The 13,343-nt window shown below is 41.6% G+C and overlaps 1 protein-coding gene across 1 annotated transcript; it reads right to left on the bottom strand.

The window, feature by feature from the left end:
* Positions 1 to 5,376: 5,376 nt before the first annotated feature.
* LOC133017829 (neuromedin-U receptor 1-like) lies at positions 5,377 to 10,621 on the bottom strand. Its single transcript, XM_061084039.1, has 5 exons — positions 10,553 to 10,621; positions 10,418 to 10,449; positions 8,578 to 9,311; positions 7,465 to 7,698; positions 5,377 to 7,252 (listed from the first exon to the last, which is right to left on the bottom strand). The coding sequence occupies exons 3-5, from the start codon at positions 9,281 to 9,283 to the stop codon at positions 6,942 to 6,944; spliced, it is 1,251 nt and encodes a 416-aa protein (XP_060940022.1). The 5' UTR covers positions 9,284 to 9,311; positions 10,418 to 10,449; positions 10,553 to 10,621; the 3' UTR covers positions 5,377 to 6,941.
* Positions 10,622 to 13,343: the final 2,722 nt, after the last annotated feature.

Below are 13,343 nucleotides of genomic sequence, written 5' to 3'. Positions count from 1 at the left end.
GTCACTGTGTCATGATTCATTCACAGTCCTCCCATTCTAACTTGTCACTGAAGAAAGCCACAAATCCACTTTATGTTGCCTTTTAAAAGACTAGTTTGATTATTTTTCAATGAAAAGCAGACATCCCCCACAGTCATTTGAAATAAATTGCATTCAGAGTTAAGTAAAGACAGACTTTAAAGTTTCATTTGCAAACAACTGTGAAAGAGCTGTGACCTTTTAAAATGGCATTGATCTTGAATGGCACTCAGTACACAATAGAGAACACTTACACCAAGATTCACATTAAACCGTCTTCCATTATGTGTCAGTGATGACGCATGTTGGCCACTGACGTGACGAGAAATCCAAGCAAAGCCTGAGAAAACTGATTCTATTAGAAAAACATGCAGTTGACTCCTCTGTGAAATGAGCTGAGATCAGTCAGGAACACTTTGTCACGATTTAACCATTTATTGCACAAATGGGAATTCAGTTATGGTTCCATTCTTTGGTTGTTCCCTGGAGTAGCCAAGCATCATGCTAAGATTAAACAGGGAGAACGACAAACCCCCCCCAGTGGGCGTAGCAGGCAAGAATCATTTGTTCAAGATGAATTTCGTTGACCACAACCATGTTTGGGCTCAGTGCTAAAAGGTGGAGGCTTGGGTGGTGGAGCCCAGTTGCCAGCAGCAGGGTGTGGATGGCAGTGTAGCTGAGCAGGGATCAGTGAGGAAGAGGTCGTATTTAAAGGGACCGCCTTGTCGAGAGGAAGGGCTGTGATTGGTCACAAGCACCCATGAACCTATCGGACAGCTTTAAGACAGCTGAGCAAATGACTCCATGTCCTGCATGAACTAACTCGATGCTTCATTTGTGTAATTTTGCCAGTTATGTGTTAACCGCAGAGTGGAGGCCGACTAAAAACTCGACTACAATTTGTGAATATCTGTGCACATTTTCAGGACAATTCACCAACTCCTATATCAGGTGAAGGAACCAAACCACCAACACTGACATCATAGTCAAGCTGCTAGTGAAGCTAAAGCTGTTCTCTGGAGGGAGTTTGTCTGTCTCCACTTTGCAGATGTTTGAGGTATTCCAACACGAGAGTGCGGGACGTGTGAACCGCATGCAATTGCAGCAGCTTGTTAGTGTCCTGGGATTCACCTGTTTGAGTGGAGAATTAATCACTCACCCACTGTGAGACCTTTTGAAAGAGGAGAAAATGAAAACAGTGAAGCAGTGGTGATGGTTTATCCATCAAGAGGTCCCTTTTATCTTTAATATTTAATATTTTCAGTCTCCAAAGTACTTTTTGCAGACACTGACATCCACTCTACTGTTGTAAATATGTGTTTCTGTGTGTGAGCTTATCCCAGCAGGGGTTTTTCAGGAGGAGGAAAATGGAAAACACCTTCATATTAGGAAAATGATTTCTTCATATACCGGAAGACATTTGCCCTGGATTCTGTGTTCAATTGTTAATATTCTGGCAGTGGTTATTTTCCAGCTATTCAGTCTTTATACAAGCTCATTGTGTTCATTGTGAGGTGACGGCAGTGAGGGAGAGGGCACTGTGCTTCACCTTTTGTTGAGCTTTCTAATTAACCTAACCTATATGTGTTTGCACTGTGGGATGACACACACACACACACACACACACACACACACACACACACACACACACAGAAGCTAGGGTGGCCTTGAATAATGCTTATTCCGACTCACTATACAATATGAATACATCCATTTCCCGAAAAGTAGCTGTAAAAGAGGTGGAAATATTGTATTTGTGTACATTTAAATTAGTAAGTTAAAGGTCGAAAGCTCCATCATTGCAGATGTGTTGCTTTTACCCTTATATACAGTATATAAAGCCTGGATGTATTATAAGTATTATATATATATTTTTTTTTTTAAGTATAAATGATCGCTACAGCGTAGACTCTGACTCCAAACGTCGCCATTGGTACAAATTGAAAAGATCACATCCAGGATATTTTGCATTACTGGATAGTGGGAAGAGGTGAAGACATGTCCATCTTTATATACAGTCTATGCCTTAACCACAAAGCCTGCGTGAACAGCTTTAAAATAGATAATACACAGTACAACAATTTTTTCTTCGATAGGGATGATATCAAAAGATGAATCTAGCAAGAAATGGAACATCTGTTTAGGAAGCAGCTCATTATTTAAGAATGTGAGGGTAAAACTCTGGAGACGTGAATTATGTAGAAATGGAAATTGTGCCCAAAAATGTAAGATTTTAAATTCACCAATCCTCTGCTCTTGTGGAGTCACAAAGCCAACATCATAGACAGTAGATATTTGCAAATAAAAGGGTCTTAAATGATTTATGATGTTTTATGAATCAGTTCCAAATCTTTCAGTCTTGTATTAGCATTTAAACAGATTAATTAAAAACTGAACATAATAATCTTCATTAAAAGAGGATTAACTGCAAGGCTGGGTTGTTATACTGCATTTTGTTCTGCTGTCTACTGGAGAGTTTTTTTTTAAATTTTCATGAAAGTGTATTTTTGTGTCAGCAACACAAATTATTTAACAAAAGACTATTATGAGTTTCTAAAATTTCACAAAAGTATACAATGTTAGTTTGAGCCAAAAAAGAACAGAGAACAGAAAATATACTTCTGTTGAAAAAGTGAACTAAACTCTGCGGTCCAGCTCAGGCTGCGTCTCATACAAATCAATGGCAGCTTTCCTCTAGCTTCAAGTGACAGCTGTTTAGTTGCTGTGAAGAGATGTCTCCAATTTACAGAACTTGGGTTTGTGTATAAAACACTTCAGTGCTTCAGATGGGCTTGTTTTCCAGGAGAATCCAGGTGCAAAGTTTCAAACTGATCAGAAGAGAATCTGAAGGACAGATAGTTTTTTCTGTTTATAGTTATATAAAAGTGTTTGATGCTTTGGATGAAACCGGTTTTATGCCTCACTTTATTGCTGGATGTCAGGTTTTATAACTGAATATACTGCTAACACTGAATTGTACAGAGCAGCTGATGGAGCCGCAGCCTCACTCTGCTCTCTGCTCATCAGGTCAAGGATGTGGTCTCATGTGTTATCAGGCCTTTTCTAAACTGCTCTTGTTGGAGAGTCATTCGTGCTCCATCAGTGTCAGACCCCGACCACACTCTCATCCCTTTATCTGACTCTTCATGTCATCATTTATGCAGCGAATCACATCTGCTCCTCCTTGGGTGGAATTGGACAGGACAAGGACGCACAAATTCAATGCAGAGACATGAATAGCAGCATATTTGTCATCCGTGTATGATGTGAGAATATTCCAACTCCTGCCATGAAAAGCCTATCAGCACTGACACTCTCCTGACTTCTTTTGGCAGCTGGGTTTGTACTGTATGATACAACTCTTTTACTTTTTAAGATGGAACAAAAGTGAAGAGGACATGGACAAAAGTCAGCGAAAATTCTGAAGATGCGCATCTGTTACTAGATTTCAGATATCTGTTGTTCTCCAGATCTTTACTCTGGCTGCATGTCTTTTATAGAAATTGAAATCAAAAACCTTGATTCAAAATTGATTTAAAAAGCACTGAATCGGAATAAAATATATCTAATTATTCTGCTCCCCATTAGCTCCATTAACAGTTCACCGCTCTGTCCAACAGAGTGGACAGAGCTTATCTACACTGAGCCTGTCCACTTCCCATTAATCCCTCTGCATCCTGGCTGTGTACAAGAGGACTGACTGCAATGTAGTCCTGAATACATTTGTGTGAAACGTATTTAAACCTGATTCTGCAAAAAAAACGCTATATTTTATTTTGGCATTTTTCTGACAGGGAAATTGATTTACCCCCTTAAATGTGGCTTCCTGCTAATGCATGAGGATTGCAGATCCAGGATTGTGGCTCATGGCGGCATCTGATCCTGGATACAACCACATTGTTTACATATACAATACACCTACTCACTATACTAATACTGACTACACCTCTACCATGTCATCACTTTTGTTTAAATACTTTGTTAGTGTCTGTCTTTTCTCATGAATGTTGATTTTTTTTGTGATATGATTGGTGAGTTAAGGATTTACGACTGATTGCAACAGCACACCTTGAAGTTCTCTCAGAGTAATGAGGAAAATAAATGAAGTGGAACGAACCCTCTTGGCCAAATGCAGCTGCTTCTTTGTAGTCATGGCGACGTTAATAACTGGTTTCCATGCTTATGCAAAGACTATGTCTGATTAAACCAAAATGGTGATTGCCATTAAGTGTCTTACGGTGCTTGAAGTCACGAGTACTTACCATTAAGATGACTCACCACCATTGAAATTGTGCAAATCTAATCTGATGGAACAATATCTATAAATTCTTATCAAAACATACAGAAAGAGTGTTTTTTTAAATGTTGCAAGTCTTGAGCGTGTAAGTTCTCACTACATTGGATATTCTCTGTTGGGTGATCTGTAAGTTTTGCTCCGACAGTATCAGTTGAGTTTCTCTCTTCCTTTCATCATAATGTGAGTCCAAGTAAATTACACAAATGATGAAAACAAGATGATGTGAGGCTCAGTCTCAGACCCCTCCCCCCTCTCCTACAGCTCTTACCGAGCATCTCACTATGGTCTCTCATTTGATGGGTTCCGACACTCCAGCTCTCTGCTCATTTCTCTGAGCGAAAGTCAGAAGGAAAACACGTCGTGTTCCTCATTTGGGTTGATTTGTGTTTTAATTTCACGGCTCCCACATTCTGCTCACACAATTGGTTAAAGTTAAATGCATTTCTCGTGTTGTTATGTGAGAGAGCCGCGGGCGGGGATGACAACCAGTCTCTTGAAATGCCATCACTGGGATGATGCTGGGATCTGAAGTGGGTCTATTTGCAGAGGCAGCGTGCAAACAACGTATTCTGCTGTGGAGCTGGTGGGTTTACTGACACTCATTAGTGGTGGTGTGGCACTCTGATAACAATGCACCATTACAGAGTGATTTAATATTTATATAATCAAATTTTTTCTCCCCCTCCCTTGTTCATTTTCTGACATACAATCGACCAGGTGACATCATCCTTCCCTTAAGCCTCGACCCCTTGTCCTCATCATCTCCATGAGGACAGATTTATTTTCCTCCTGCACTGTGTGTCACCTGAAGCTGAGCTGCTCCAGTGTTCCTGTGGCACGTCTCATTACTCACAAATAACCGGTGTTTGTTTAACCCAAACATTTAAACAGAAGATATTTGTGTCCGTCTGCTGGTTGCTCTGCAGGCAATTGAATATAAAACCATGTGCAAAGACTCATTCCCCTAATTTTTTCTTTGAGTCAAACAATAACCCTCTAACCACAAGCACAGATTTTCAAAAGCAGGTCATACATATGAAATCAAAGGGAAACATACACACTTTCATTACATAGTAGAGACCTTTATCAACAATCAAACACATGATGAATATTCACATGTCCTATATACTGTACAGGTAATTTTAAAGCAGTAATTTCATCCGTAAAATATCGACACCACAATTTAAAATGAGGTAAGTAGAATATTTATATATTTTGTTAATTGAGCTTTACACAATTTAACTAATATTGTACATTGTTGTTGAATACATTTGTGTGAATGCTGCGATGGTCTACATAATCGTATCGCTTATGTCTTTTATATATATTCATATAATTTTATGAACATACTGTAAGTAGTTTTAAGGCACCTGACTAATTAGCATTGTGTCATATTCAAACCATCCCATCGTTAATCCTGTTTCCCTTTAATAACTTTCATTTCTGTTTCATTCTCACACCTTCACTCTTCATTCAATAGGCAAGCATTGAAATGTTGCCTCGCATTATAAGGTAAATACCATAAATACATTACATCAATAGAAATGAATTAACGTCAAGGCTGCTGAATGGTTGTGTTTCCATTGCATAAAAAGGCTGCTGTGTTTATTTGTATGCTCATTTCATTGTTCGTCTGAGAATTGACTGAATCCTCATTTTATCTTTTATTTTATTGTTCATCTATTCCAAATCGATTTTGAGCAACTTTTGAATCTGTGTTGGGACGATGAACAACTTTCTCCCGAAACATATTCCCTGATCTGCTGTGTTGATGATGAGGGTGATAGCTCCTAAATATCCCATGAGTCCCATTCACTAGCAAGGACCACAGCATCAACGAGATGCAACGTATGAGAGTTTAAAGTACTCTTGGGTCTCAGTTTCTTTGTGGGGAAGCTTTGGACTGGGGATCTGTTGCAGCAACCTGGCGGGATGGGCCCCCCCAGGACCCTATGTAGAGGATTGTAAGGGGTGCCGTATAGGACAGAGGGTTAGGAGGTTAACGTGTGGTCCTGCTCCTGAAACTCTGCACGATACTGTCCACTTTTTTAAGGACTCCTGTGTGTTACATGATTCCTGCAGGATGATGGTCAGTTTCACGATTTGATTACAAAACAGGAAAAAATGCCAAAAGGAGCAAGCTGGACAGGAATCATAATAACAATCGTTTTTGCAATATGCAGTTGAAGAGAATATATACATCTTTTTTCATCTATCTGCACTGGTGGCTGGTTTCGGGTGTGATTGAAAATGCATTACGATGCCATAAAAAAAATAATGCCCTTTGCCAACAATGGAGTCAGAGTCAGATTGGGGGAAGCCAGCATTGCAAAAATACGTAAAAGACAACAATCCATGTATCACACTGATAATAGCTTTCAGGGAAGTCACAAGTTTTAAAGAGCAGAAGATGTCAATGTTAAATCTACATACACAGAACGGGAGATGTTTTTACATGAATAGGTTTGGAAATGGTCTTTTATTCTCCTGTTGGATTTGGACAGAGCAGGAGTTACAATGCACATCCTCTAATCCCACCACTGCTCCACCCAACTTGTGTCCTGTACTTGTTCAATTATAAAACAAAAATGTAAGTTGTTGCCCATCAGTGTATTATATCCAGACCCTAGGTCCAATTCATAGTGTTGGGCATTTTCTCGCTCAAGGTGCTGCGCCTGGTCCTCTGTGAGATGGAGCGCATTGGCCAGCTGTTAGAGAAACAAGTCATGTGACTGAACATTTCTCTGAACCTGGTGGACATGAGGTTGTAGAGGATGGGGTTGATGGCGGAGCTCAGGTAGAAGCAAACTCCGGAGACCACGTGGATTTGCTCGAAGAGCTTGAGGTGTTGCTCGGATGAGGTGTCGATGTGACTCCACATCAAGCGGTCGACGTGGAAGGGCGCCCAGCAGAGGCCGAACACGACCACCAACGCACCTGGATCAGGAGGATACAATCACATAGAGTCACAGAGAACGGGCTAACAGAAGCAGACACACAATCGTCAATCCAATCTCCAGCATGTGGCAGACGGCAAGACAAAAGTGAGACACAAAAGTCAGAAGGAAAAAGACAAAAATAACAAATGGGCTCGAGGGCTGTTTACTCAGATGCACACATGGTAAAAACATAACTGAAAAACCACCTACACAGCATCTTGGTGACTTGCACGTTGCGTTTGCTCAGCTTCTGTTTACTTGACCTGGAGACACTTTCCTCTCCGAAGCTACGCGTGGTGTTTGCCACGGTCATGATCTTCTCCCTGCGGAGCTGCAGGCCAATGAGCAGGTAGAGAACGCTGATTACCAGCATGGGGAGCAGGAAGAAGACCAGCGTGGAAATCAGGATGATCAGGTTGTACATCCAGGTGGGCTTGACCACATCTGAGGATCGAGATACAAAAGTGTGGAGAAGCACAGATCTGAGTCAGCTCATGATCCCAGCTGTACCAAGGGCATCATCGCTTCATATGTCAGTGCAAAACCTTTTAGATCTATAAATGGTTAGTCTGTTAGTACATAACACAAATAAATATATATATATGACCCTGAACAGATTACTTGACATGATTTTGAAAAAATAAATGAGTCTACAGCAAGATTGTATTTAACTACAGATGACAACTCTGAACCCCCAAAGTAAAGACAAAGCATCTTCATTGCCCCCTGGTGACTGGCTGCAGTACAGGTCAACATTTTTTCGTGAATGGGACACGGACCAAACTTAAATATACACTTCATATCGATTTTTTTCTCAGAAATTGTTTCTGTCATTTTAGCTAATTCTTATCACGCTGCTGTATGTCAAAATGTTATTTTTCTTATAAGTTTGGTTTGAATTAGTTAGTTGATGCTATACAAATGAGATGAAACATCATGATGGCCGTGCTTGTTTATATCCAGGATATTTTATCTTCATCCCTGGGTAGTGGAAGGAAGTGGAGGTTTTTCATCCATCTTAAAATTCAGTCTGTGGTCTACAGCAACAACCATTATTGTTTGGTTTTGATAGAGGGCCCCCCGGCGCCTTTTGCCTGGGGCCCCCGGCAAACACTCATTCATTAAAATTACCTGCAAACCAATGACATACAAATCGGCCTCATGTGTACTTTGTGTTTAGTTCTAATCGGAAGATGTTAGCATGTGAACATGTGGACTAAACCTTTAATATTCCTCCATTTCAGCACGTAACATTATCTTTGTGAGAATTGGTATCACAGTTTTCAACAAAGGGAACAATAAAATATAAAGATTTACACATACGGCAGATTGTAGATCGAGGAAACTGTCGTCCAAACCTTGGGGGCAGCACCATGAGGCCGTGCAGGCTGGTGTTTGGCACGGCACACACCATGGACAGAACCCACAGCATGAAGATGACCCTCCTCACGTGGGCGTGCGTGGTCATGTGTTTGACTTTCAGGGGGTGGACCACGGCCACGTAGCGTTCCACACAGAGGGCGGTGACATTGAGGATCGAGGCAAAGCAGACGGTCTCAAACAGGAAGGTTTTGAAGTAGCAGCCCCCCTCGCCGAGCAGGAAAGGGTAGTTCCGCCACATGTCGTAGAGCTCCAGAGGCATGCCCAGCAGCAGCACCAGCAGGTCAGACACCGCCAGGCTCAGCAGGTAGTAGTTGGTGGGCGTCTGCATCACCCTGTAGCGCAAGATGACGGCGCAGGTCAAACAGTTGCCCAGGACGCCCACCATGAAGATGGCGAGGTAGGTGACGCAGACGGGAGAGAAGACGGGGGACCGGACAGGCCCCAGGTACCTCTCCAGGTACTCCTCCTCACTCAGGCACAGCTCCTCTAGATCCTGCTCAGTGGCGTTTGCCGGCACCAGCGAGATATTCATCCCACACCCCACAGCGGCCTCAGGGCAGCCCACGCCACCGAAGACTGGGGCACCAGATGTGAAAATAGCCTCGAGGGAACAGTTCAGCTCCAGCATGGTGATGTTTGATGCCATGGTGGTGTTTGATGCCAGCTCTGTAATCCTATTGAAAGGAATAAAAAGGAGGAAATGTAAGCACCCCACTGGTTTTACACAGTTCCGCCTTTTATTTATACTCCTCAACCTGTGACGATAGTTGTGTACTTTCTTGGCTAAGATTGGAAAAAGAACCTTGATGGTGTCTTAGGCTGTCTGTGAAAACGTTCCTGCCAGCCCCTTCCTACAATGACTGGAAAATGTCTAAGTGAGCCCATGTGAGAACACAGCAGGACGGGTGTGTGTTGATGTCGTACACAAAAGGGAAAAGAATATCAATATTTTAGGATGAAAAAGGTGTCACACACGTAGAAAACATGGATGAAGATGTCAACTTGGAATGACAACAAGATTCTGGATCTTTTGGTGATGAGGGCTGACGACGTAGTTGATGTGTTGTAAACAATAACACGTGTTTTACGCAAAATAATTTCTACGCTGTGTTATACCTCCTGCATGATAAACCCAGACGCCTCTCCTCTTCTGTTGTGAACGCTGATGGAATACCCTGCTTTACCTACCTGTTGAAATGTCCCTGTTTGTCAATTTACCACAGGAAGGTCCTAGCCAATAGGATTATAAGATATGCGGTAACCTCAATTTTGACCATTCCCTTCTAAAATCGGTGTCTTGAGAGTCCCTCAGCCGTATGAAGCTGCGACACTGACTCACTGGACACCCATTATCAGCTAAGAAAGTACCCTTACATACATAAAGTGATTACATTTGGATTCTAAAACCAAAACAACTCCCAGAGAAGAAGATTTGTTCAAGAGAATCTATTTATATTTATTTATATAAACTGTAGCTGCCACTGAGCTCTCATCCACTCCAGGGAAACTCTATGTTCACAAGTGGAAGCAACAGGTGGCTGAAAACCAGTTTCATGATTTAATGGAAATTGTAGTATCACCATAGCAGCACGAACTGAAATGCTTGACACAACTCACCATGTTCTCTGAGCTTTAGCCTTTTAATTATTCTAACAATCTTCTTAAATAGAGTTGGTATTGTCTACTGTGCTCATGCAAAAATTCACTTAAAGACTAACAAGGAATTTGTATCCATTCAACATAACAGAGGAAACATTCAAGGAAAAATTAAATCACACACCTTCAGCTTGCGGGTTCCATGAGGCCTTTTCCCTGTTATTCACAAGAAGTGAAGAAATGAAGACATGTGAGAAGATGTATAATCATCACTCACATTTCTCTGCATCCTGACTTCTTTGTTTTCCTGCTACTTTACCTTCACTGCTTTGCTGCTTCAATGCGACGCAGTTGCCTTGATTTTCTGTTGTGCAGCAGTCCTTTACACCCCACCTCTCTCTCTCTCTCTCTCTCTCTCTCTCTCTCTCTCTCTCTCTCTCTCTCTCTCTCTCTCTCTCTCTTACCCCATCACCAGAGCACACACACACACAATAACACACACACACACACACACACATATTTGTACTTCCGTCTTAGCAAGGACACTGATCGGCATAGTGTATTCCCTGTAGCCCCCTACCCATTCAAACGAAATTCCTATCCTAACCCGAACCCTAATCTACACCTATTTCTTTCACTAACCCTAAAACTAGGTCTTAACCCCTCAAACAGCCCAAAAACAGAGAGTGGGGACAGGTAACAATGTCCTCACAAAGACACCTGAACACACACACACATATACATTTTCACATCTTTTATGTGAGCCTATAGTATACCGCAATTTTCCATTCTATTACTTTTCCCATTGAAAGACCACATCAATTTGCAAATTGAAAACTAAGGTTGAGATTGCTTTGACCTGTGGCTTGAGTGTGTGTGGTGTATGTGGGGATGCACATATAAAAGATGAATCTATTTTTTCAAAGACAAAACAAAAAATCCCACTCAAATCATTACTAAGGGACATTTGGATATACAGTTTATATATATGTATATATAAAATGAACTATTACTGTGTTTGCCTTCAACTGAGCGATTCCCAGTTTTCCAGCAGCTATTATTCATTGGTTTTCACCTTATTGTGTGTTATAAAGTGTCCATGAGTGTTTATTAATGTGTCATGAATAAAATGCATCATCATTATTATTATTTATCAGAATAGGCACCAGTGATCATGATACAGAACACCACCAACCACAACCAAAAACCAAAACACCAGTTGTCTTTTCTTTTTTCTTAATCGGGCATTTTTACAAGAAAGTGACATCACTTTGAGGCATTCATTGTTCCCAGAGGGTGAATTTTAATGACTTAATTATACCCTAAATTATAATTCCCTGAATTTCCTCCTAAAACCAACACACGGATCTCATCCGTTTATTCACTTATTATGAGAAATATTTCTGTATGTATGAACGGGGACTATAGGGGACTGTAGTTCAGACATTCATGGTTCCAAGAGGATGAATAACAAAGCAAATCGTTTTGTCGGACCTCACTCAGACACTGAGAATAGCCAGAAAAGCCCATTTTCTCCCTGATTGTCTCCGTTGCAGTGATATTTCAATGAGTCAATTTCATATCCAGTTAAAAACTCCTTGTACTACGTTTGACTTTTTTTCCCACAGTCACTTATCAGCAACTGGTAAAATCTGCTAAATGACTCTGTCCGCACTTTATGCTCCATTTCAATTACAAGCGATGGATCTGATGTGACAGTTACATTTGACCCTGGTTTGACTTGGCGGACATCACTCCTCTGACGGACGGACTCAACTGACTGACAGGGATTGGATTTCTCCTGCAGGGCTGCTGTCAGTCTGAATGAGACCTCACTGAACCCACAGCACTGATTAACAATTTGCGTAGTGCAAATACAAAAGACTCAAACCCTGTCCCCCTTCAAGAGATTCAAGAGATTCAAGAGTTTATTATCAAATGCACAACAATAACATTAAGCAGTCGCTGGCAATGAAATGCTTGAGTCACAGCATTTCATTTTTTTGTCGGCTACACTGGTAGTCAGATAAAATCAGGCATTATTTACCTTGGCAAGACACATTTAGTAAACACCCCCATAGTTCCAGGCTAACACAAACTGCACTGTGTGATGGGCAAAGTTTAATTTGGTCTAATTTCCTCACATCTGCAGCTCCCTCATTTCCAGAGAACGAGAGTCTGGGTAAAAATATCTGTGTGTGTTTGTGTGAGCAGATGATTTGATCTAGAGTGACTCGTGTAATTCAGTATCTTGTCCCCCTGAATCTAACATAAGGCCTATGAGTCACCGAGTGTGCTATCATGTTTGATCGTGCAGGCGTAGATTAGGCAAAGTGAAAGCCTCAGTAATGAAACCGATAATTTTTAAGGATATTTGTGAATACGTGCTGAGCAGGGGGGAGTTGAGGAAATATTTGATTTGCTGCGAAGCATCCTACGCAGGACTGGATCGGGCAACGCTGTGCACATAAGTCATCATCGGAGCTTCAGTCCGAGGGCAGACAAATTACCAGTTTCAGATGACTGCACACGTCGGCCTCTCTCCACATATCACTGCCTCCCCCCGTGTGGGTTACTAACTCGATCACAGCTTTTGATCCGAGTGCAGGGGGCTCCAACACGTCCTCGGCAGCTGGCATGTTCTCACTGATGCTTCCATTTAGTCATGCATTAATGGTGTCAGAGAATCCCTCAACATGTCTGCCGGGTCAGCACTGTCTTTTTTAAATGTGGGCTCACAGTGAGAGTTTATTTTTTCGCACTGGAGTCTGTGATTATTCCTTTTTCTGACAGGTTTCCGCAAAATGATGTCCAGTTTTCCCGAAGTGTGACCAGACAACCAAGCGTCACTCTGTGCTTTGTACAAACTGGGTTTCCAGACAAGAGCTCGGAAAATGGGTTTATATATTTTGCTTTGAGTTTGTCTTCCACAGGAGACTGTCAGGAGTCAGACATGTTCACAACAACAGGAACATTTCTGAAACAGTCATGTGAGGGCTGGCGTCTGGGTAGAACATGCAGGAGGCAGGATGTGATTCTGGTCTGCTGGTTTTCTCCTAGTAGTCTGGCATCCTCCCTGCAGTCCAAAAACATGCAGATTTGAGGTTAGG

This window comes from Limanda limanda, chromosome 13, assembly GCF_963576545.1.
Source record: "Limanda limanda chromosome 13, fLimLim1.1, whole genome shotgun sequence".
NCBI classification, from domain to species: Eukaryota; Metazoa; Chordata; class Actinopteri; order Pleuronectiformes; family Pleuronectidae; genus Limanda; species Limanda limanda.
Note: the sequence above shows the minus strand (reverse complement) of the source record. Positions and strands in the feature narration are given on the sequence as shown.